General features: G+C 41.2%; 1 protein-coding gene and 1 pseudogene across 2 annotated transcripts; one reads left to right on the top strand and one right to left on the bottom strand.

The window, feature by feature from the left end:
* Positions 1-421: 421 nt before the first annotated feature.
* Positions 422-26,186, bottom strand: LOC309861976 (conserved oligomeric Golgi complex subunit 2-like; the record flags this gene model as incomplete). The annotated part of the gene is made up of 5 exons (XM_082725234.1): positions 422-448; positions 3,361-3,441; positions 5,667-5,729; positions 6,868-7,029; positions 26,034-26,186. The coding sequence occupies 5 exons, from the start codon at positions 26,184-26,186 to the stop codon at positions 422-424; spliced, it is 486 nt and encodes a 161-aa protein (XP_082581360.1).
* LOC309861895 (rRNA-processing protein FCF1 homolog pseudogene) lies at positions 20,448-25,924 on the top strand (annotated as a pseudogene). Its single transcript has 2 exons — positions 20,448-21,237; positions 25,849-25,924. The product of its transcript is annotated as an rRNA-processing protein FCF1 homolog pseudogene (transcript).
* Positions 26,187-26,262: the final 76 nt, after the last annotated feature.

Genomic DNA, 26,262 nt, shown 5'->3' with positions numbered 1-26,262 from the left:
AGAACAGTGCCGAAGCCTAATCCCAACCTCTACTGACTGATCCCATGCGCATTTCCTATTTATCCTTTTCTCGGCATTTCTGGGCCTGGCAGAGCATGATGGATTTACTGTGCGCTGATGCTGCTCTGGCTTTCCTGACTCTAGAGCTCAGAGCTGCTCTTCTGGAGAAAAAAGTCCTCCAAGGTAATTCTGAGCAAGAAAGCGCACAATGTCTGTTTATCAAGGACAGTGTTGCAAAGGGACAGGATTGTAGACACAGAGCTCACTGAGGTGTTTCTATCCGATGAGCACAGCAGCAACAGCAAAGACGGGAAGAACACTGGAGGGCCAGCTCCCCAGGGGCCGAACGTGGACATGGCTGGAGGGGCTGCAGGCAATGCCAAGGGCCGCAGTGAAGCAGAGCCGCTGGAGACACACGGGCTCAGAAGGGCCGTGTGCAGACTGTCTCCTAAGTGTGGACGAACGGGGCAGAAGCACGAGTGCAACGGGCTAGAGACACAAGCACAGTGGAGGCTGACCACTTAGTTGAATGCCTTGATGTGAAAGGGGACAGAGACCTAGGACCAGAGAATCGCTTCCTTTGGGATGTGTCCGTTCTTAATCTCCATCATGAGACATGTGGAGCATATGGTCTCTCAAGTTCCTTCCAAATCTAAAACCTTAATTCCTAAAATTTAGAAACCTAACTCCGCCTGCAAGGGGAGGGACTGTTAGCGTCACACAACAGAGCACTCAGGGCACCAGGCGACCTTGACGCAGGCAGCCCACCTGGTATGTGTAGGACCAGCCCAGGCTACTCCCACTGCACCACTGTGCGTCTCACAGTGCTGACAGGACCTAACTACTCATTTTCTGAATCACTCATCTACCCTGGCTGATTGAAAATTCACACCAGGAAGGGAACAAGACAATCACAGTATAACAAAGAGAGCCATCATCTTTTTCCTATTTCATAAGTTTTTCCTTTCCTGTTTGTAAATTTCAACTGGATATGTCCTATACTGTTTCATAATAATATAATGCTGGTGCAAAATACATCAATGGTAATACTCTGGGCATGTCTAGGAAAAAAAATGAGATGGAGAAAAACCAAGATGAATGGTAGGTATGCCTTAAAGATCAACAGGACTTTGCTAGTCCTCAGGGAAGGTGATTCCAAATATACTTTTACACTGCAAGCATAATGACGTGTTGGAACTGTGGTCTATAACCAAAGCGTTTATAGGAACGTGTTATAGATTTCACCATTTCATGCTCTCCACTCTCCTGGAGCTACATTCTAACCACAAACCTGGATTTTCTTCTTGTTCAGAAATGAATTCTAACTAAGTCGTCCCCGCCTAATTAGATTGGATGTGAAGTATTAATTTATGTGCTACTTAGTTAAAAAAAAATGCTTACCTGCTTGCTTCTAGTGCATAGGCTTCTTTCAAACTTTGTGAATTTAAGATTTTTTCAATCTTTTCCACTGATCAAATAACTTGTATAAGCCTCAACACACTCATCTATAAAAATAAAATTTAAGCAAACAAAAAACGTCACCATCTTTACTCTTAATCATCTTTATTTCCCATGCTAAATGCAGGAAAATATAAGACCAAAAGTTAACTTCAAATATATAGGGCATGCTATATTTTGAATATTTCTATGAAACACAGAATTCTCAAAAATGCAAATCTTAGTTCTAGAATAAGCATACTTCCATATTCTATTGCAAGTTTATAGAGGAAAAAAAAAAAACCCTAGACTTTGCTTTCTCATATTCTATACTCTTATTTCTTTTTTTTTTCCCATCCTGAATCTTTCTATGGGCATTTCTTTCCTATTTTTTAAAAAAAAATTTGTTTATTTGAGAGAGAGAGAGACTGCATGTGCGCGTGCAGGGGAGGGGCAGAGGGAGAGAGAGAATCTCGAGCAGACATCCTGCTGAGCACAGAGCTCAATGTGGGGCTCAATCTCATGATCCTGAGATCATGACCTGAGCCAAAATCAAGAGTCGGACGTTTAACCAACTGAGCCACCAGGCGCCCCTCCATTTGTTTTCTTATGGCCCTTTATTCATGTTTTAACTTTGGCTTCCGATTGTACTGGCCCTCTCAGTTTACATGTGCATATACCTATATGCCCAAGCACCAAATCATTAAAGACCTTTTACACTACAAATATTATCAAAGAGGTTGAGGGACATTATGAAAACTCTCATCCTTAAAGAACAAAAAAATACAAAGTCATCCATTCAATAAATAATAATAATAATGAACACCCCTGGGAGCTCGATATTCATTCCGACGGGGGGTGGGGGGGGCACGAGAAAATAAAGCAAGAAATACACCCTGCTCTCACAAAGCTTACTGTTTTGTCTGGAAGCGCACGACAAGCATTCTTTGGACAAAAGCTGTGAGGAGATCCAGAGGCGAATTAAACAGAAGCCTGTCCCTCAAACAGGCTTCTCCCCACTGAGATTTTAACAAATATGCTAATAATACACATAGAAAACATTGTACAGAGCAGCAGGCTAGAGTCAGAAGCCCAGACTCCCAATGCCCGCTGTGCCCCTACATCGTTATGATCATGAATGATATCGGGGACACTTGGAACTGGAGATAGCACTAAGGGGCACACTCCCGGGGTGAGCCCTCAGATGTACAGAGCCGTTGCCTGTCTCACACACCTGAAACTAAGCCAACACCGCATGCTAACTACTGGGAATTGAAAAAATTAAAGTGAACACCAGAACATAAAGAACACAAGATCAGAAAATAACAGCAAACCTACGGCAGAATCCTGAGTTTGCTTTGGAAAGCCCACTTCTCCCCTAGTCTCTAATATAGGCCTATTTTCTTTACAGGGCCGCTGACAATTTATACAGTCGTTAACTGTCAAGCGCTGCACCGACAACAGTTATCACTGTTTCTTGTTCTGGAAAAAGTGGGTGATCTTGAGATCGTGTGGGTACCTCTGAAATTCTGTCTTCTTATTTCAGGTAGATAACGTGACATAATGCATAAAATGCACATGCGTGAGAGCTTTGAAAAAAAGCTAAATTTAAAAAAAAAAAGAAAAAAGCTGAATAGTGCTGACAAGTTCGCGGAAACAAGAGGAGAGGGCTTCAACTGGCATGCAGCATAAGAAATCTACTGGAGGGGGCGCCTGGGTGGCTCAGTGGGTTAAGCCACTGCCTTCGGCTCAGGTCATGGTCTCAGGGTCCTGGGATCGAGTCCCACATCGGGCTCTCTGCTCAGCGGAGAGCCTGTTTCCCTCTCTCTCTCTCTGCCTGCCTCTCCATCTACTTGTGATTTCTCTCTGTCAAATAAATAAATAAAATCTTTAAAAAAAAAAAAGAAATCTACTGGAGGGTACCTTTTTCTTCCTTATGTCCTCTTGTTTACACATTCGTTCATCTACTGCCCGAATTCCTTCACTGACTGATGACCTGAGACTCTTTAAAAGAATAATAAAGAAAATGTATTACAGACATTGTTTTGTCACATTATCAATTTCCTACATCTCATTCAATTCCACAGAAATTAATACCTGTGCACCAGTACTATGCAGATATTGACCAAAAAAAAAAAAAAAAACTTGATATACCAGACACAGTTACTGTTGAGGGGACTCATGACCTGGGGGCATAATGACAGGAAGGCAGGGTCGCATGGCCAGAAGAAGAATGACATATACAGTGAAAGTTATGAGGATGAGGGGGCTTAGAATGGAGAACAGATAATATAAAGCAAAGTACAGGAGAGTCTGGAAATGCGACGGGGCTCGAATCGGACTCTGAAAGCCATGTGTACACAGCTGCCGAGGTGGGGAGGGGATGGGGAGCAGATGTAAGTGCACACACACTCAGGGGCAGGGTCAGACAGGCACACAGCCATGTGCACTGCAGGCTTCCTTCTGGAGAGAAGCAGAAATAGGAATGGAGGGCCAACTTCACTGAGATGAAATCTTTAGATTCTGCATATTTTGGAGAACGAAAGAATGTCAAAGCACTGATGCATGATGATGAAATGTGGGTATGGAAATACCAGGAATCAAGAATGAAGAACAGAAGATCAGAAAAAGGCAGAGCACAGAGATAGAGAAAAATGTCCAGAAGCTAATGAATAAAGAGATAATTAGGAATTAGGGCCAAAACAAAGGTTAACAGAAACAACTAGAATGAAGTAGGCATATCACAAAAATTCCACAGGAAGGTGAATTAATTCACTACATCAACATTATGAAACACCTCCTGGACGTCAGTATTGTGGCAGCCTACAGGGATGAAATGAAGACAGATATAGTCGTATCCCTCAGTGGTCTGAGAATCTCACAGAACAGCTTCAGAGTTGGGACCAGAAAGGCAGGTCAGGCCTGTGGCTGAGCAGGACCAAAGTGGCCATAAAAACAGGCCATGGAAAAGGGAGGGGATACGGTGATGGCAGGGGGTGAGGCGGGACAGGAGCCTGTGTGAGTAGAGCAAATCTGCCTCCAGGGAGGGGGTTCGAGAGAAGAGTGGGAGGCCAAAGGAAGGCTAGGCTTGGGAAACAACACCACTATGAGGCCCCGGGAGGAAGAGGCACACCAAGGAGGCAGTGGGAGAGCCCCACAGCGGCTGGTGTGGAATCCAACAGCGGACCATGAAAATCCATTCCATTCCAAGGAAAAGTATCTTTAACAAGATTTTGTAAAATTCAAATGAGACATAAACCATGGAAAGTATTGGCTACCTCAAGGCACAACTCAAGATTTTTACCTGTTTCACGAACTCTTTCCTGCCTGCCCCTCCCCTAGGCTTCTCAGCACTGATATTTCCATCACTCCGCATTTTTCTTGGTTCTAATCATGTACTGTGTCTTCCCTTAAATTATGTTCTCCTTATATTCTCTCTAGGATGCAGGCACTGTCTTAGGGGAGGGACGCAAGAGGCCACTCAAGCTAGAGGAGACACACAAGGAAGGATAGTGTCGTTTATGACAAGTTTACGACAGGGCATCAGAATGGACAGAGGCCGTAAGTCAGGGCAGCAGACACAGACGGGGGGGGGGGCGGGAGGGGAGACAGGGCAGCACAGTTTTCTGTAAGAAGTGATGCCACAACTGCCCCTCCACTGTTCACCCAGGTGGAGTTCCTATTCCCAATGGCTTAGAGGTGGGGAGTCCCATTCCCACAACAGAGATTTTTCTGAGAGAACATGCAAATGTAACATTTATTAAGTATTACATTTTATTTATATTATCCTTCAGTTCCATTAGGGATTACACAGTTTTTGTAGATCAGCCCAGGAACCTAACCACACGTAGATTACGTGGGGTGGGGGGGGATATTTACAAGATTACAAACTGTTAAAATACAAGTCATTCGTAAGTTAGAAACCACTTACATATGACCAAAGTGGCATTAATAAGTTGAATTTGGAAATATGCTTCCTCTCCCCTGACATTTTAAGGTTGTCTACTCTGAGAATATGTCTTCTTCAAATCGAACATGTTTTTTTAGGTTTTTAGCATATGCAAAAACAAAATCATTTACAACTCTTCTGAAGGTGAATATTATAATCATGAACCATTAAAATACAACCACCAGTACCACCAAACTAACAGATGAAAAGAATTCTTAGAGAAAAGACGACGAGGACAACAGGCATCACAGCAGACTGTTTTCATTAATTGGGGATTTACCAGAACTTCTCGTAACTGTCCCAAAGGCACAGAAAGTTGATTGAGGGCTTTGTCCATGCCAACCTAAAGGCAAAACCAGGTTGGCACAAACACATCACGATAAGGAGTAATAGTGACGTATCTATTTAACGATCAAAGCAGTACCAGATTTAAGTTATTTTTTTGGCACAACCGTATTTTGCTACATAACTAGCTAAACAACAGAAGTGTTATTTGGCCATTAATGTTGTTCATAGAATATGAAAAAAATCTGTTGAAATACATGAAACTATAAAAATAAGGGAAGTCAGGAGAAACGAAAGTTTCCTTAAGAACAATTTGCCTTTAGATGACATTTTAAATGAATGTGAAAAATTTTCACAGAAGGTGAACAGTTCTCTGTCTGTAATTGATGATACTCAGCCAGCTGATTTGAAAGTCTGACGGGCTACATCTCTCTTAAAAATTATTATAAGCCTTGAGAAAAATAGAAATTAAACAGAAGTAAAATTTTCTAGGTTTTTAATCCTATTGGGATATTTATCTTAGTGGTATATTTCCCAAAAGCAAATGTGCATCATTAATTTTAATGCTTCTTGAAATTCCCATGGAGCTGCAACTTTCTGTGCTTCTCTGGACAAACAGATTTAAAACAAAATGAAGCATCAACAAGGAGACTTTTCTGCCAAGTAACAAAATTCAACATTTCTAAATGGCTTTTACAAACAATTGATAAGCTCACTGCAAATCATTCTTATATTTTTATAAAACCAAACTTTTTAAATATCAATATTGGCCAATGTTCCCTCAACCTAGCTCTGGCTAACAGATATACCTGGGAGTAAATTAAACATTGTAAGAGTGGTGGACATTTGCTCCTACAAATTAGTCTAAATCAAGGAAGACTTCAGGGTAATCACTTAGCAACTAATAAAACAACCTCTTGGGTATTATTATCCTTTACTTTTCACTGTTGACTAATGAATTTGAAACATAATCAAACTAGAGCAACCTTAAATGAATAAAAACTAAAACAAAAAAATGTATTCCAAAAAGTTTAGTTCTTTTATTAATGAAATTGGTAATTTCTTCAAGTTTCTGGTGGGGTTGGTGGGGTAATCAACTGAAAGGTTTCTAAAAACTCTGCCCTTTTAATAAATATGAAGGAGAGAGAAAGTGTGTGTGTGTGTGTGTGTGTATGACTTGTGAATTTCAGGTTTACCAAGTTTGTGGAAAGGTTGACAAAATCTGCATAATCCTTGTTGATGATCTCGACCATGGCTATTTTAAGAAGTTTATAGTAGAGTTCCAGATCTCCTCTTAGTTCCTCCAGCTGGACACGCTTCCTACAGTCAGACACAAAGTGATCGACGTCGAAATCTTCCTGAAAATCAAACCAGAAAGAAAAAATGATTGCACTGATACCACATTTTACATAGAAAAATAAGATCAGAGAAAGAATAAGAGGCTGTATTACTGCAGGGGAACACACACAGGACATCAGGGGGTCTGCTCACTTCCTAAGATTATGGGAAAGGGGGCCCCTCACCAAGACCATTCTCTCCTGTTGCCTAACTCTACAGGCATTTTATTTCTTTTAATTATACATTTCAAAGAGGCTCTTCTCAAAATAGAAACAGCTTTTTCTTCTTAATTTTAACACAGCGATTCACATCCTTCCAGACTTTGTTTTGGTGTCTTTACTTTTTTTTTTTTTAAGATTTTATTTATTTGAGAGAGAGAGACAGAGAGAACAAGTGGGAGGAGGGGCAGAGGGAGAAGCCAGCTCTCTGCTGAGCTGGGAGCCTGATGCCAGGGTTCATTCCAAGACCCTGAAATCAAGATCTCAACCGAAGGCAGACGCTTAACTGACTGAGCCACCCAGGTGCCATAGTCTTTCTCTTTAAAATATAAATTACTTTTGGGGTGCCTGGCTGGTTCAGTGGTTATGGGTTCAAGCCCACATTGGGCTTTCTGCTCAGCAGGGAGCCTGCTTCCCTGTCTCTCTCTCTGCCTGCCTCTCTGCCTAATTGTGATCTCTGTCTAATAAATAAATAATTTTTAAAAAAATAAAATATCAATTACTTTTTAAAGAAACTGACATATAAGGGACACATGTTAGTTTCAGGCGTACAACATAAAAATTCCATATTTTTATCTGTTGTGAAATGATCACCCTAAGACTAGTTAACATCCATCACCAAACATACACATTTTTTTCTTGTGCTAAGAACTATTAAGCTTTAGCAACTTTAAATATATAATAATATACGGCACCTGGGTAGCTCAGTGAGTTAAGGCCTCTGCCTTCGGCTCAGGTCATGATTCTAGGGACCTTGGATCGAGCCCCACATCAGGTCTCTCCTCAGCAGGGAGCCTGTTTCCTCCTCTCTCTCTGCCTGCCTCTCTTCCTACTTGTGATCTCTGTCAAATAAATAAATAAAATCTTAAAAAAAAATATATATATATATATAATATACTATGCAGCCATCAAAAGAAATGAAATCTTGCCATGTGCAATGACGTGGATGGAACTAGAGGGTATGCTGAGTGAAATAATCAGAGAAAGACAATTATCATACAATCTCCCTGATATGAGGAATTTGAGAGGCAAAGTGGGGGGTGTGGGGGTAGGGAAGAAAAAATGAAACAAGATTGGATTCGGAGGGGGGCACCTGGGTGGCTCAGTGGGTTAAAGCCTCTGCCTTCGGCTCAGGTCATGATCACAGGGTCCTGGAATCGAGGCCACATCGGGCTCTCTGCTCAACGGGGATCCTGCTTCCTCCTCTCTCTCTGCCTACCTCTCTGCCTACTTGTGATTTCTGTCTGTCCAATAAATAAATTAAATCTTAAAAAAAATATTGGATTGGGAGGGAGACAAACCATAAGAGACTCTTAATCTCACAAAACAAACTGAGGGTTGCTGGGGGGAGGGGTGTAGGGAGAGGGTCGTGGGGTTGTGGACATTGGGGAAGGTATGTACTACGGTGAGTGCTGGGAAGTGTGTAAGCCTGACAATTCACAGACCTGTAACCCTGGGGCTAATAATACATATTTCTAATAAAAAATAATAAAATTAATATACAATAATACACAGTATTATTTACTACAGTCACTATGATGTACATTACATCACCAAGGCTTATCTTATTCACTGGAAGTTTATACCACTGGACCCCTTCATCTTTTTCCTCTACAACCTCGCCTCTGGCAACCACCAATCTGTTCTCTATGACTTCATTTTGTTTTGTTTTTTAGATTCCACATGTGAGGGAGATCATACAGTATTTCTCTTTCTCTGTCTGACTTATTTCACTCAGCACAATATCCTCAAGGTCCATCCATGTTGTTGCAAATGGCAAGATTTCCTTCTTTTTATGGTTAATATTCCATCGTATACACACACATTGTCTTTATCCATTCACCCCATTGGTGGACACTTTAGTTATTTCCAAGTCTTGGTTGTTGTAAATACTGTGATACTCACTACCATGAGTGTGAGTCTTGCTAGCCGCCAGAGCCAGGTGATCTAGAGGTATACCTGGGTAGCAACTGCAAACCTCGGGGCATCATACGAGCATTCAAGCTCCTTTCCAGGAGATACCAGAAAGCAGAAGTGAGGTAGAGGGACAGCGCAAAGATGGTACCCATCAGCTCCATCTTTGGAGAATACCTTACTAGGCTCCCAGATCCACGTTAAATTTGATGCCTGCCCCTCAGGGCTTTAAGATAAGCAAATGAGCCCCTTTCACAGAAATCTGATCCCATTTCAGTCTGCTGCTTCTGTGCTGAGTTCCAGGGTGGGTCAGTCTACTCGCGGGACTGCTTTAAGAACTGTTTCTCAGTTTGCTATAGCCTTGTGGGTCTCATGGGTGCAAGCTCTGATGGCTTTCAAAGCTGGATGTTTTGGGGTCTTGTCTCTTAGATGTACGTCTTGGAAGTTGGGGTGCCAGAAGTGGGGCTCAAACCCTTTGCTCCTCAGGGAGAAGCCTGGGGTTTTGAGTACCCTCCCAATCCCAGGTCGCTGTACCAGGGGTGGGTTTTATGGCAAGACTGATTCTTACTTCAACATAGGTTTTTTTTCCTTACTCACCTAATGTGTAGGAGTCACTCAGCTAGTTGTAGGGTTTTTTCCACAGGAAATTTTTCCATATGGAGCTATAGATTCAGTGTGTATTTCATAGAAGAGATGAGTTCAAGATCCTCCTATGCCACCATCTTGAATGGAAACCCCAGACCTTCTCTATGTATGTGTGTACACACACATATGTGTACACACACACACACACACACACACACACAAATATTCATGATCTTCTAAACTATTTCCCATCTAGGGGCACATGGGTGGCTCAGTGGGTTAAGCCTCTGCCTTCGGCTCAGGTCATATCTCAGGGTCCTGAGATCAAGCCTCACATCAGGCTCTCTGCTCAGCCGGGAGCCTACTTTCCCCCCTCTCTCTGCCTGTCTCTCTGCCTCCTTGTGACCTCTCTCTCTCTCTGTCAAATAAATAAATAAAATCTTAAAAAAAGAATAAAAAAATAAAAAATAAAAACCCATTCTATTAAAAAAATTTCCCATCTAAAAATATAACTTGAATGTCTTTACATAAAACACATACATTTCTATTAATATTTTATGTGCATGCTGAGTGTCCCATTGAACAGATGTTCCAAATCTTTCATAACCTATTTCCAAGTATTGGTCTCACAGGATTAGCTATCCTGTGTTTCCCCTTTACAATACTGTGATACCCTGGTAGGCTTATATGCTTAGAGGCAATAAATTACTATCTAATTCCCCTGTGACTCTGCTACTCCATGACCTGTTTAGTCAGCAAGAATCAAATGTGATGATTCCCAAACTAGTTAAGGACACCTACACTTACTTTTCATTAAACACTATGTAAACCAACAAAATATGACTGCAAAAAAAAAATCATTGTTCTTTTGAAAACTAACACAGCTACTTTGGAAAGATTTGATACAAAGAAATCAATAAGAAAATTTTTGCTAAGTTAGGTATGGGTGAGATGACCAAGTACCAGGCAGGGAGGGAGTGATCACAGGATTCTCACTCAATTCAGTTAAAGAAACTGAAACTGAATGCAAAAAAAGACAACATAGAAAGCTTTTTTAAAAGATTCTTTTTATTTATTTGAGACACAGACAGACAGTATGAGCAGGGAAAGGGGCAATGGGAGGAGATTCCCTGCTGAACAGGGAGCCCAATGTGGGACTCCATCCCAGGACACCGAGGTCATGACCTGAACCGAAGGTAGATGCCTAACCTATTGAGCGACCCAAGTGCTGTGATAACTCAGAAATCTAATCTGCAGGCCAGTTTCCAGAGAAAAGACCTGGCACTGTTTCAATGGAGAATAAATGTACATATTTTTTTCCAAATAAAATGCTAAAAACTGTATGTACCATTCCCTAAGAGTACTTGTTTAAACTGACTTTTTTAGTTAATCAACCAAAGACTGACTGTGCTAGTGTCAGAGAGAAGGACTTCATATAAAACCGTAATTTCACAGTCATCTACAGAAAGCCACCTGCTCCTTACACTGGTGACCAAATTAGCCTGGACCTTTCTCTCCGGAGACAATTTCAGACCTTACATCATAGTTATGTAGTACATCACGGGAGGGGGTCTCGGTTCATAATCCTGGCCATCCTACTCATCAACTGTATACCTTTAGGTCCATCACTTTCCCTGCCTCAGTTACACATTGTTGAAGTTCTTGAACTTCATGATGGCATTCTAAATTGTATAACTGGGGTGCCTATGTGGTTAAGCATCTGCCTTTGGCTCAGGTCATGATCCCAGTCTCTTGGGTTTGAGTTCCACATCAGGCGCTCTGCTGAGCAAGGAGCCTGCTTCTCCCTCTGTCCCTTCCTCCTGCTCCTGCACTCTCTCACTCTCAAATAAAATCTTAAATAAATAAATAAATAAGTAAATCATATAACTTAGCCTCAATGAACAAATGCTATTAGGTAATATTAGTACTCAACTTACCATTTATGCATTTGTTCTCAGATAAACAAAAGTTGCATAACACATGACTAAATAACTCGGAACATCTGTGAATACTGGGTTAGGCAGCGTTTGCTGTGAAAAGCAAACCCAAACTCACAGTGCCATAATAGAGACCCATTTCACTTAACCAAGAATGGTTTTACTACTTTAGGAATGGTTTTACTTTATAGTGTAGATTCCCCAAGTATTCAAAAAGAAAGTATTTACAACCCATACATTTATGGTCAACTGATTTTTCACAAGGATGCCAAGACCATTTAATGGGGGGCGGTGGGGAAACAGTCTTTTCGAGTGCCTACTACTGGGACAAGTGAATATCTACATGCAAAAGAATGAACTTGGAACAGCAACGTCACACATACACAAAAATATAACTCAAAATGGATCAAAGATTTAAATGTAAGAGTCAAAACTGTAACACTCAGAGAAAACAGGTGAAAATCTGTATGACTTTGGATCGGGAAAAGCGTTCTTAGACATGATACACAAAGCAATAAGAAATATTAGATAAGCTGAACTTGATCAAAATAAAAACTTTCGTGTGTCAAAGGACACTACGGAGAACGTGAAAAGACAACCCACAGAATGGGAGAGAGTATCTGCAAATCATTTGTCTGACAAGGATCTAATAACCAGTATATGCAAATATACTCTTAGAACTCAACAACAAAAAGACAAATAACCTAATTTAAAAACAAGCCAAAGACTTTTGAATAGACATTTCTCCAAAGATGATACACAGACGGTCAAGAGCACATGTCGGGATGTTCGACATCCTTAGTCATTGGGGAAATGCGAATCAAAAGCACATGCAGATGCCACGTCACACCCACTAGGACAACTATGGTAAAATAAGAAAAAGAAAAAGGAAAAAAAAGAAGAAGAAAAGTGCTGGCAAGAAGGCGGAGAAGCTGGAACCCTCCTGTATTGTCGGTGAGAATGTAAAACAGTGTGGCTAAGGCAGCAAACAGCTCGGTAGCTCCTCAAGAAGTTACACACGTACAATTACCCAGCAGTTCTACGTCTAGGGGTATGACACCGACAGAACTGACAACAGATGTTCCTGCCACAACCTGTACATGAATGTGTACAGCAGCGCTGCTCGTAACAGCCAAAAGAGTATATACCCAACGTCCATCAACTGATGAATGGATACATAAAATGTGGAAGAGCCTCTTACACAACCATAAAAAGGAATAAACTGTTACATGCTACAACACGAGTGAAGTCTGAAAACATTCTACTCTCAGGTTAAAGGAAGCCAGACACAAAAGGTCACGTGTTATACAATTCCACTGATATGAGATGTTCCAGAAAAGGCAAATCCATAAAAACAGAAAGTAGATTCATGATTGCCAGGGAATAAGGGGAGGGGAGAATTGGAAGTAAGAGGTTTATTTTTCGGGTGATGGAAGCATTCTGGAATTAGACAGAAGTGACGTATGTACCATATACACAGTAAATATACTAAAAACCAGAGAAGAGTACACTTTAAAATGGCAACAATTATGCTTTGTGAATTATATTTTGATGAAAAATGAAACAACTTAAATATCAACAAGCTAAATGCTAGGATACATGAAAAACAATCCAAAGTAACACTAATCACAGGAACAATGGCGTAGCTACATGAATTTCAGACAAAGCAGATTTCAGAGAAGGAAAATTATCAGGCATAAAGAGCAGCATTACATAATGATAAAGAAATCGACTGACCAAGAAGACACAATTATCCTTAAGGTATGTGTGCCTGATCAACACAGGTGAGACACAACCTAACAGAACTGCAGGGAGAAATAAACAATTCCATTATCACAGCTGGTGACTTCAACACTTCTCCATCATTAATGGGCCGATCAAGCAGCAGAGCAACAAGGATTCAGTCCAGACATGGCACACTTAACACCACCATCAATTACCGTACAACAGATGTACACAAACTATTTCGCCCAGTAATAGTGCAACACACATTCTTCTTAAGCTCATATGGAACACTCATCAAGACAGAATAATTCTGGGCCACAAAACACAACAAATTTTTAAAAATAAAAATTATACCAAGTATGTTCTCAGACCGCAATGGAATTAAAAATCAGTAACAGAAGATAGTTGAAGAAGTCCAAAATACATGGAGATTAAATGACACACTTCTAAATGACAGGAGACCAGTCTCAACAAAATACAATGTAGCAAAATGTGTGGAATGCTGCTTAAAGGGAAAATACAGTACTGAATGCAAATATTAGAAAAAAAAAGATTAAAGTCAATAATCTAAGCTTCCATTTTAGGCAACAACAACAAAATCAAATCTAAAGTAAGGAGGGGCTCCTGGGTGGTTCAGTTGGTTAATCATCTGCCTTTGGCTCAGGACATGGTCCTAGGGTCCTTCCTGCTCAGGGAGGCTGCTTCTCCATCTCCCATTCCTCCTGCCTGTATTCCCTCTCTCACTGACTCTCTCTGTGTCAAATAAAATCATTAAAAAAAACCTAAAGGAAGTAGAAAAAGAATAAAAATTAGAGCAGAAATCAATGTAATTAAAACCAGGAATTTTTTTTAAATCAATAAACCCCAAGTCTGTTTCTTTGAAAACATCAATAAAACAGATAGACCCTTAGCCAGTCAAACAAAGAAAAAAAGGTAGAAGACATAAATTACTAATATCAGATGAAAGAAGGGAGGGCTACTGCTAACAATCCCAATCACTGTAAATTCAACCAAACATTTATGGAATACTACACAATTCTCTAAAATCTCTTCCAGAAAGTAAAACTAGAAGGAGTACTTCCTAAATCATTCCTAAATCATTCTAGGAGATCATTATTACCCTGACACCAAAACCAATACTACAAGAAAAGAAACTACAAACTAGTATCTCTCATGAACACAGACACAAAAATCTTCAACAAAAATTAGCAAATAAAAGCAAACACTATATTAAAAAATTATACACCAGGGTCATGTAGGATTTATTCCAGGTATGCAACATTAGAAAATGTTCAACATTAGAAAATCAATGTGATCCATCATATCAACAGAAAGAAAATCACATGATCATATCAATGAAGGGAGGAAAAAAAAAACATTTAACAAAATCCACACCTCTTCATTATTAACCCTCAGGAAACTAAGAATAGGAGGACTTCCTCAACTTGATAAAGAATGTTTCCAAAAATCCACAGCTAACATGATATTAATACTGAGAAAATAGAAGACAGGGAATCAAGGCAAGGATGTCCCTTCTACTACTACTATTCAATACTATACTGGAAGGCCAAACTAATGAAATAAGGTAAGAAAAGGAAACAAAAGGTATACAACCTGGGAAAGAATAAAACTTTGTTCACAGATGACATGACTGTCTACAGAAAATACAAAGACTTCACACCCCACACCCTCCTGAAACTAGTCAAGTGATTATAGCAAGTCTGCACAATACACAGTTAAAATACAGAAGTCAATTGCTTTCCAATGATGTATCAGACAAAGGGCCAGTATTCAAAATTTATAAAGAATTTATCAAACTCAACATCCAAAAAACAAAAAAATCCAGTCAAGAAATGGACAGAAGACATGAACAGACCAAAGAAGACATCCAAATGGCCAACAGACACATGAAAAAGGGCTCCACATCACTCAGCATCAGGGAAATACAAATCAAAACCACAATGAGACACCACCTTACATCAGTCAAAATGGCTAAAATTAACAAGTCAGGAAACAACAGATGTTGGCGAAGATGTGGAGAAAGGGGAATCCTCCTACACTGTTGGTGGGAATGCAACTCTGGAAAACAGTATGGAGGCTCCTCAAAAAGTTAAAAATGTAACAACCCAACGACTTAGCAATTGCCCTATTAGATGTTTATCCAAAGTACACAAAGTGATTTGAAGGGGCAAAAGCACCCCGATGTTTATAGTCAAACTATTGAAAGAGCCCAGATGTCCATCAACAGATGAATGGATAAAGAAGATGTGGTATACATACACACACACACACACACACACACACACACACATTACTCAGCCATCAAAAAGAACAAAATCTTGCCATTTGCAAGGACATGGATGGAACTAGAGGAAGACAAATACCATATAGTTTCAGTCACATGTGGAACTTAAGAAACAACAGATGAATATAGGAGAAGGGAAGGAAAAATAGAAACAGACAGGGAGGCAAATCACAAGAGACTTAACTACAGGAAACAAACTGAGGGTTACTGGAGAGGGGAAAGTTGGGGTAACTGGGTGAGGGGTATTAAGGAGGGCACTTGTTGGGATGAGCTCTGGGTGTTGTATGCAACCAATGAATCACGAAATTCTAACCATGAAACTAAAAGTACACTGTATGTTAACGAGATTGAATTTTAATTAAAAAATTTAAAAAGTCAATTGCTTTCATATATACCAGCAATGTACAAGTGGAATTTGAAGTTAAAAACACAAGACCATTTACATTAGCATACCAAAAAAATTAATACTTAGGTGCAAATCTAACGAAATATGCACAAGATCTATATGAGAAAAAGTATAAAATTCTGATGAAAGATAACAAGCAAGGTAAGATGTGAAGTGGAAAGAAAGTCCATAATCTTGGGTAAGAACACTCAATACTGTTAAGAGGTCAGTTCTTCCCAAACTGATTGACAGACTCAATGCAATCCCAATCAAAATGCCAGGAAGTTATTCTGTGGATACCAACATGTTGACTCTAAAATTTGGATGGAAAACTGGAAAACCAAGAGTCCCAGGGTAGTCAACAAAATATTAAAGAGCGGGGAAAAAAAGGAAATTGAGGATTGCCACCACCCAATCTCAAGACTTACTATTAAAGCTATAGTGATTAAGACAGAAGGTGCCTGGCAAAAGAAACAGTTGCTTGGAACAGAGTGGAGAGCCTAGAACAACATCCACACACACAGGCAAAGGCAACTCAATGGCAAGGACAGTTTCAACAAATGGAACCAAACAATGGGACATTGATAAGAAAAAACAAACAAATGAAAAGAATAAAAACAAACTTTTCACACCTTTCACAAAACCTAAACGTAAAATGCAAAACTTCTTAAAGATGACATAAGAAAAAATGTAGGGATCCTTGGATTTGGCAATGACTTTTCAGATATAAAACCAAAAGCATGATCTACGAAAGAAAAAAATTGATGAGAGGGACTTTGTTAAAACTAAACTTCTCTGTAAAAGACACTGTTAAGAGAATGAAAAGACAGGACAACTGGGTGGCTCAGTTGGTTAAGCAGCTGCCTTTGGTTCAGGTCATGATCCCAGCATCCTGGGATCGAGTCCCACATTGGGATCCTTGCTCCGCAGGGAGCCTGCTTCACCCTCTGACTCTGCCTTCCACTCTGTCTGCCTGTGCTCACTCTCGCTCGCTCTTTCTCTGACAAATAAATAAATAAAATCTTAAAAAAAAAAAGAGAGAGAGAGAATGAAAAGACCAGTCACAGAGTAGAGAAAATATCTGCAAAACACAGCCATGGTAAAGGACTTAAAATAAGAAATATAATATAAAGATGTCTTAGTAGCAACAAGAAATCAAACCTAATTTAAAAATGTGAAAAGAGCGGTGGCTGGGAAACCCAGTCAGTTAAGCATCTGCCTTAAAGCTCAGGTCCTGGGACTGAAATCCACACTGGGCCCCCGGCTCAGCGAGGAGCCTGCTTTTTTCCCTCTCCTGCTGCCTGCTGCTACCTCTCCGTATGCTTGTGCTGTTAATAAATAAATAGAATCTTTAAAAACGAAAAAAAAAAAGGATCTGAAAAGATGCTCAACTTTGTATGTCATTAAGAAATTGCAAATTTAAACAAGGTACTATTACATATCACGTAGAATATAAAAAATCCAAAGCACTAGTAATACCAAATGCTAGCAAGGATGTGGGACAACCGAACTCTCATTCACTGTTTGGTCAGAATGCAAAATGGGAGGCACTGTGTGAGACAGCTTGGCAGTTTCTCACAGAACTAAACACATTCTCACTATAAGATCAGTAATTGTGCTCCTTTGTATTTACCCAAAAGAGCTTAAAACTAGTGTCCACACAAAAACCTGCACACGGATATTTACAGCAGCTTTATTCTCTGAAGTGCCAAAACTTTGAAGCAATCCAATCTCCTTCAGTAGGTGAACAGGTACACTGTGCCACACCCACACAACGGATTATTCGACAATTAAAAGATGAATTATTAAGCCACAAGACTTCGAAGAACCTTAAATGCATATTGCTAAGTGAAGGACCAGTCTCAAAGGCTAAATACTATATGATTCCAACTCTATGGCATTCTGGAAAAGGTAAAAATTAACCAACATTTTAATTTTCATTTATTTTTTAGGTCATCTCTATACCCAATGTGGTGGCTAGAACTCACAACCCTGAGATCAAGAGTCAGATGCCCTAGCAACTAAGCCAGCCAGGTGCCTCTAAAAAGGTAAAACTCTAGACAGTAAAAAGATCCCAGGCTGAGGGGTGAGCAAGGAGGGTGCAGAGAGAGGAGAAGAAACAAATAGATGAGGTACAGGGTTTTTTAAGGCAATGAAACTAGGCTGTAAGATACCAACAGTAGGTAAATAACATTATACATTTGTCAAGACCCACAGAACTATAGAAAGAGGAGTGAACCCTAATGTAAACCATGGATTTTAATTAATACTGTATCAATGCTGGTTCATCAGTTGTAACACATGTACCACAACAATGTAATACATTAATAATAGGAGATAGTGAAGTTAGAAGAAAAATATCTGTACTCAGGGGTATTTCCTATCTGAACCCAGTTAAAGTACAAATCCCCCAAAAGGCCAGAAGTTGGGAGATCACAAGAGGTGTTGGAACACAGAAAAATAAATGAGCAAACCAGACAAGCTGCAGGTAATTAAGAACCATTAACCATGAGAAAAGCAGTGACATCACTCAAAATTAAAACCAAGTAGAGTTTAAAAGTTTAGCTACTTTACTAACTAGTTGCAATCAGGAATGGCAAACAAAGACTAATTCAAAGTAACCTGGGAATTAATCATTTAAAACTTACCAATAATCTGAAATTAGTAGCTTTAATGCTATGAAAATTACATAGAATTTGGAAAGATTGAAGTTCTCTAAGCTGCCAAGAAGTAAAACACTCCTTCCCAGATACATGGACTTATAAAATCACTATATACTATCTCCACGAGAAGCAGAATCCCCAAGAACCATCACTCTGTAATGATGAGAAGTACTAAGAGGGCATATGAAATTTATGAAACATGTCCCATTTCATCGAGACAAAAAACCAAAATAGTTAAGCACTAATCTGCACACTACATAGGGGTTGAAAGACATAGAAAGTTTGTGTGAGTTCACGTATGTGTGTGTTTCCAACCATTCTTGAAAACAATGGACAACAGAGATGAATAAATGTCCCTGTATATCCCATAAATATTCCTCAAATATTTATCATGCAACTCCAGCTCTGCTCTAAGACCTGGGGACACAGTCATGAAAAGAAAAGACAAGGTCTCTGCTTTTAAGGAGCAGATATTCTAATGCAGAAATGAGAAAATAAATATGTAAACAAACATTATATTAATGAACAGTGATCAAATAGTGATTAATGAATAGTGATCACAGCTAAAAAGAAAACAGGACACAGTAAAGGTTGAGTGACAAATGGGATGTATTTTAACTTGGATGAACCAGGAAATATAGAACAATGAGTTGAGATCCAAATGACACAAAAGAGCTAGCCACCGGAAGTGTGGGAAGAGGGTTCCCACCCAAGGTATCAGCATGTATACAAAAATGTCCTTGGAGCTCTTCCCTCCAGCCCCTGCTCTCAAATCTCTGACCCAGCTAGGTGGGGACATAATCTAGGACTTGTGTCTCCCAAAACTCATTCTAAATCTTTGTTCGGTGACTAAATTATTCAAGCTTGAGAAATTAAAAACATATGCTAACAAGATCTTCCCACCATCTACAGAGAGATCATCTTAAAAGCATCATGAAATAGTAACACTAAAATTCTAAAAAACTTCTGTTCTAACATTTTAATCAATTTTATATCAAACTCCTTTCTTGAATTTATATACCCATTTGACATATTTATGAAGAGACAAAAAAAAAAACAACAAACCCTACATTCCGTAATGTATTTATCCATCTAACAAATATTTGAGTACCTAATTACACTCTGTTCCAGCTGATTTCTTCTCTTTATCTCTTTTTTCCCCTCAATTTAACACCAATCATAATCTATGTAGGCTTTTAGTTCGCTTTTCAAAATTAATTTCTTGAGTTATTTAAAGGAATTATCCAGTGCTAGAGTTCTCAACACTGGTCACATATTAGAATCACTTAAGGAACTTTTTTTTTTTAAGATTTTATTTATTTATTTGACACAGAGAGAGAGATCACAAGTAGGCAGAGAGGGAGGGAATCATGCTCCATGCTGAGCAGAGTGTCCCATGCAGGGCTCGACCCCAGGACCCTGAGACCATGACCTGAGCTGAAGGCAGAAGCTTAAACCTCTGAGCCACTAAGGCACCCCCTCACCTGAGGAACTTAAAAACAAAAAGCCCAAAGGGCACATGGCTTGTTCAGTCACTGGAGCGTGCAGGTCTTGATCTCAGGGTTGTGAGTTCAAGTCCCATGTTGGGTATAGAGATTACTTAAAAAAAAAAAAAAAGAAAGAAAGAGCCCAAGCCCCAGTTTGTGATTAATTTGTTTAAATGTTTCAAGAAATTTGATGCTAAATGTTGTAAGACTAGTTAAATAACAAAAAGATATATTTACATAATACTTCTTGCTCTCAAATTTTGAACAAAGAACTTACTAATAATCAATGACTTAGTAGGCCAACATTTTATTTAAATAAGTTTTATGGTACTACAAAGAGTGAATTAGAAAATCAAAAGCAAGGAGAAATGGGCATGATGTGAACATGGGGAAGCAAGAGAAAGCAAGAAAGTATGTGACCGGGAAGCAAATGCTTAGCTCTGAGATCCTTCTCTGAGAGAAGGACAGATTAAAACCTAAAAAGAAAGAAAAGAAGGATCCCATACACTCAAGGAAAGAGAAGTCCCCCAACATCCCTCCTGCTTTTTCCAATATAAACACACAGCTGGGCCGACTTACCACATCCTGGTTGGTATCGACTTTATCAACTTTTCTATTTAAGCCAAACTTGACCGGTCAATGATGGATGGGCTGTGTGCCAAGTTTACCAGTTGTACAACTGACTGTGTAATGGCTGAACCTGAGAAACCGGGGTGAAAGTATCAAGAGGCTCTAAAGATTGCGAAAGAGCCAAGATTCAAATGATTACCACGTACACACAAGACAAACTATGCAGATGACTGCTCAGTATGGAAGTACTTCAGAGTGTTACACTGTGGCATCAGCTGACCCAGACCCAGAAGATTGCTGGAGTTCCCATCATGGACATCTCTAACCATATAGACGACACTGAGCAAATGCCAGATGATGATGGAGCCCCTCACTCCTATGTCCTAATAGAGTTCCTCAGCTCTCCTTTACCAACTTTTCCTGTTGCCAGTTCATACAAGCAATTCTCCTTACCCAGTTCCTCTGTTCTGAGCTATGGCTAAAGACACTCACTTTTTTATGTTTTGAAACTGATTATCTTGTACCATTTTACTTTTTGTTGCATCTTTTTATAAATGAGATGACCACTCACAAGACAAAAAAAAAAAAAAAAAAGGAATGGAAAGGAAAGATCAAAAGGGAGGACAACAACAACAAAAAAACAGTTCTTTTTTGCCGGGAACCCTTCTTACAAGTGCCAATCAGATAAACTTTATCTGATGTTACATCGTCACAACTCCTCTATCATCAGGGAAAGTAGTTCACATAAGAAAATTTCTCTATAAAATGAGTTCCAGGCTTACATTCCATATTTGGCTAATTAGAATTTCATTACGATGTCTGTCTCACACTGATGCGGAAGAGAATGGAATCTTGTCATCAAGACGTGACATCGAACTAAGAACCCACAGGGTAAGCACTCAGCTCCTGTGATACGAAGTCGGCTCCTGGGGATGGGCGACCCTGGGCAACAGTGGCTGACCTGCGGGCCTGCGGCTATCTGCCGTCTGTCACTCTTCCCTCTTCCTCCTCTGTCAGCTGCTATCTCCAGCTGCTGTCAACAAAGTCCACCTCAAACAGCCATCACTTCCCTCTGGTCCCATTTACCATAGCTAAGCTCCAGGCCAGGCATCCAGATCACCAGCCCTGTGGGAACTTCTTCTAAGGTAAGAGGTGGCCCTATTGGTGAAATGCAGGTGCCAAGGCATGCGGACATTGTGCCATCTTCTGCGCTATTCTTAATGTTCTGATTGTCCCACTTCCCTCAGTTCCCACCTGTGGCCTCTGGAAAGGAACATATTACAGTAGGATTTCCAAGGACTGATGCGTGGGGGTCAGGAGATCTGGCCTGTGATTGGCCCCAACTAGCTGTGTGGCTTTAAAGGAAGTCATCACACCTCAGGCCTCAGTTTCCTTATCTGCAAGCCAGGATGGACTAGAGTCTTTTCAGAGGAGCCGGCAAAGATCACATAGATAAGCACCACCTCATTATACTAACAAGCAAACAGAAGGCCGGAGGCGAGTGATTTGCCCCAAGTCAGACATAAGCAGGCAGAGAGCAGAGCCGAGGATGGGACCCACATCTGCAGGTCACAGCTAATCAGCCAGCACAGTACAAACAGATCTGAGCAGCTGCTCATTCTTCCCCTTTTCCGTTTTGTCCATCAGAATGCATGCTCCCTGCAAACAAGGACACACAGGACCTGCTTCCTGCCTCAAAATTCCCAGTTCACCCAATTAGAACAGGGAGGAGCCTCAAGGACTTACCCCCCACCCCCACACACGGTTCTTTTACCAATGGAACATGAGGGTACATACATTCACCGTCCAGAGGGCTCCTGCCTTCACTTCTCATGGAAAAGGTCATCATGTGCCTACCCGGGGTGCCAACGAAGCCACAGGTTCCAGAGTGGAACTGACACAGAGAAGTTCGAAGGAGGCAGATGGCTTATTGCAGAAACAAACTGTCTACCAAGGAAAACTACCCCATGGGGGACTGATTCTCTTTGAAATACCTTCGAGTGCGTGGGAAAATGGTTTTTCAAGAGCTGGTGGACTGACCAGTCACCTGGTACATACAAGATCACATCCGCATTCTGACAAGAGTGGCTTGCCTGCAGTGTAGACCAGGGGCCAGAAAGACAAGGAAGGCACATGGAGACTGGGTGAGAAGCTTCTATGGTGTGATGGCAAGGGCGCACTGCAAAGGTACGAGAAGAGATGGAAAGAAGTATATGGACTCAAGCGGTTTAGTAAGCGAAATCCACAGGACTTGGTGTAACAGACTAAATTTTGGAAAGGTGACAGAGTAGGAGTTGACTTCTGGTTTCCCGACTCCAGGCTAAACGGATGAAGTGTTTACCGAGAGAGGCAATAGAATAAGAAAGGTGGTTTTCCGTGGAGGAGGTGCTCATGAATTCTGTCTTGAACCTGATGAGTCTGAGGGGCCACAGACACATCCGAGAAGAAAGGTCAGCAAGTCCGATACACAGAACTGGTGCTCAGGAGGCGTGTGGACCAGAGACAGGAATCTGCCTTACCTGCTGATAGGTGGTCATGAAGCTGCACAAAAGGTCATCTAGGGAAAAAAGGAACACGGGGCTGAGCCCATAATCAGCATTCAGTGGCTACCAGGAGCATGACTTTGCACAGGAGACACATCAGAGAGGTAGAAGAAAGACAGGAAGCAATGCAGAGCATTTGGTCTACTGCGATGTCGAGTAAGGAGACAGAGAAAGGTCAGGTGCGCTGACTTAGAAACAGTTTTGGTAAGAACTCTTTAGTGGAACGACAGGGCCTGAAGGGTGGAAGGTGGGAAAGTCAAGTCAACCCCTGAGCACTGGCTGTGATGCGCGACAGTGACAGGGCAATACCTAGAGGTGGGGCAGTCGCGACAGTGACAGGGCAATACCTAGAGGTGGGGCAGTCAAGTGGGAGAGGATCAAACAGGAGCACGTGATGGGAAGGAGTGCAGGGGAGAGGATCCTTGCAGGCTCCTGGAAGGGCGGGAGGGCATGGACTCCGAGCCAGAGTGGAGACTGAACCCGAGGAGGAAGGAGAGCCCCTCCCCGTACCAGGCGAAGAGGAGAAGGGGACAAATACAAGAATGGGATCATGATCAGCAGATGGAAGAGGTCCCGTGGGATGGCTGCTAATTTTTCTGTACGACTGGAGATGAAAGAGGAAGGCTACTTGTGGTGTCAATAGCACACCCATGTAAATGGTCTAATTTATCTGTTATGCCACTTTCTCCCCCTACTACCAATACCTTATGTCCTGCTCATCTATTAGTTGGATGTCAACCCAAAGGATTTTCGGATTTCTAAGCCGACAAAGTATGATGTTGCCAGTGCCTCTGACCCAGGTGACCCTTCCCCATCTGCCATTCCTGCACTTTGATCACCTACCTCTTTTGCATACCTTTCCCCTTCTATTTCTTATTAGATCTCATAAACATGACTTTTTAAGTAGTCTTCTGCCACCAGTCAGCTCGAACTCAACAGATATGACCATGCAACTTCCTGCTGTAAACCTGACTGCAGCTCTACCATGAAGACTGCATCAACGTGGACCCCTCAATGTATGCAGTGTCCAAGGTGCAACCCGCAGCCCCACCCCATCTCCCTTTCTACCATCCCAGTCTCATTCCAAAATGTGCCAAACAAGACACCTATGTAGAAATACAACCCCGACAGCAAGCTCTCCGCTCATTTCTGCCTCGGAACTGTAACTTAACAAAACATCTCTCTGATGGAAACAGAAATTGCAAATAACCTTTATCTCCAGCTCCCACATAGAAGATCAATACCACTTTACACAGAACAGCTGTTCCATGTATTTTCCTTCTATGTATGAAGGGGTCATGTTCATTAACACTACAAATTGTACATTATATTCAGAAATTTCAGAGCTTTGAAAGAATATGGAATTGCTGGCATTCTAGCCACTTTCCCAGTTTGCTCTCTTCCTACCTCTAAGTCCTACTTTAGAACTGCTATTTTGAGATTTCTATTTTCCGAAGCTGCTTTGACCAAAGGCATTCTGTCAGCTCAGAGTGAGAAAGATGGCAGGGCTAGGAAGTGTTAGAAAATGCTAGTGTTAGGCCCAAAGAAAGCCTGACGAAGTCCAAAGACAGACAAGCTAAAGAGACTTCCGTGCTTTGAGATTCTTTAAGTCTATGTGTGTGCCTTTTCTTCTTCCAATGACCTCTCTCCTCATCACGTGTCCTTCATTAACAAAAGGTTTCTGGATCAGAGAATTCACTCTGTGCTCTCCTTCAGACACTCCATTCACTTTACACCTTTTATTACAGTGGCTTAACATCACCATACAAGAACAAGAGTACAATATACCTTCGTCTAGACATCCCTACATATTAAAAATGATATGGCCACACCGCAGAGGATCCAGACATAAGCACTTTTAAAGCCAGAGTTTGGGAGATGTGATCTGAATGCAAGTATCAAAAAGGAACTAGCTGGTTAACCCAAAAAAGAAAAAAACACATTATGACTTGAAGCCATAAAAAAGTAAGAAATTCAAACTCTTCAGAATTTTAGGTACCTACAGAGCCAAAACTTTTTAACACTGAAACCAGCTACTAAATCCCAATCCTTAGAAATTAAACATATACGTTTTGATAGTTTAAGTACAGACCCAGAGGGATACAGAAAACAGATAAAGCTCCTCCTGGCTCTGATTCAAACCTTGGGACATTTTCAAGGCTATGTCTGATGAACCTTTCCTGTCAGTAAAGTCTTTTCAGTTTAAATTTCTATTCTGTAAGTTTATGTCCTACAGTTATCTGCTGCCAGCTTGAGGCTGACTTCACCAAGAGAAGTAGGGCAACATTAGAAAAGGAGCTTGGTATGCTTTGTAGTACTGGACCAGAACCAGTAAGGACAGTACAGTCTTTCAGATTTCTCATTCTGAGCTTAAGACGAAAGTCAGGCATAAACGTTAGCTTAAGTGCCTTTTTGACCCGATTCCTGGTAAGTACGTGTGTTCAGAGATGTGTTCAACGCACAGTCGCTGAGCTTCTAGGCACAAGGCACTGGGAGGCTTCTGTCAGGCTGGGGGAGCAGCGGTCTTACTGTGCCGCACGGTACCAGAGGCGGGTCCTACGGGTCCGGGGCTTTTACGTTTAGCTCAAAACCACTTGCCCTGAACTTTCAGGCATTTTCATTCAATGTGCACGATTTCACAGGAGTGCTTTCTCCAGGTTGCACCTAGCCCACCCGAGGCCAAGAGACTCACTGCGAAGTGCAGTGAGGTCCCTGCCGAGGACCCGTCCGGGGCGGGGACGGCCCAGGAAGCCCGCAGGAGAAGCCCGAGGAGAGGCCCCGGAGGGCCAAGGAGGGCAGGCCACCCACGGCCCAGCTCCGGGGAGCAGAGCCCAGGCGCGCACATTCATGAACACGTCCTTGTTGAAGCAGAGCCTGTCCAGCCCCTTGGGCAGGTTCATCCTACTTCTCTCCATTCCGCC

The sequence above is a fragment of the Mustela nivalis genome (genome assembly GCF_964662115.1).
Source record: "Mustela nivalis genome assembly, chromosome: 3".
NCBI classification, from domain to species: domain Eukaryota; kingdom Metazoa; phylum Chordata; class Mammalia; order Carnivora; family Mustelidae; genus Mustela; species Mustela nivalis.
Note: the sequence above shows the minus strand (reverse complement) of the source record. Positions and strands in the feature narration are given on the sequence as shown.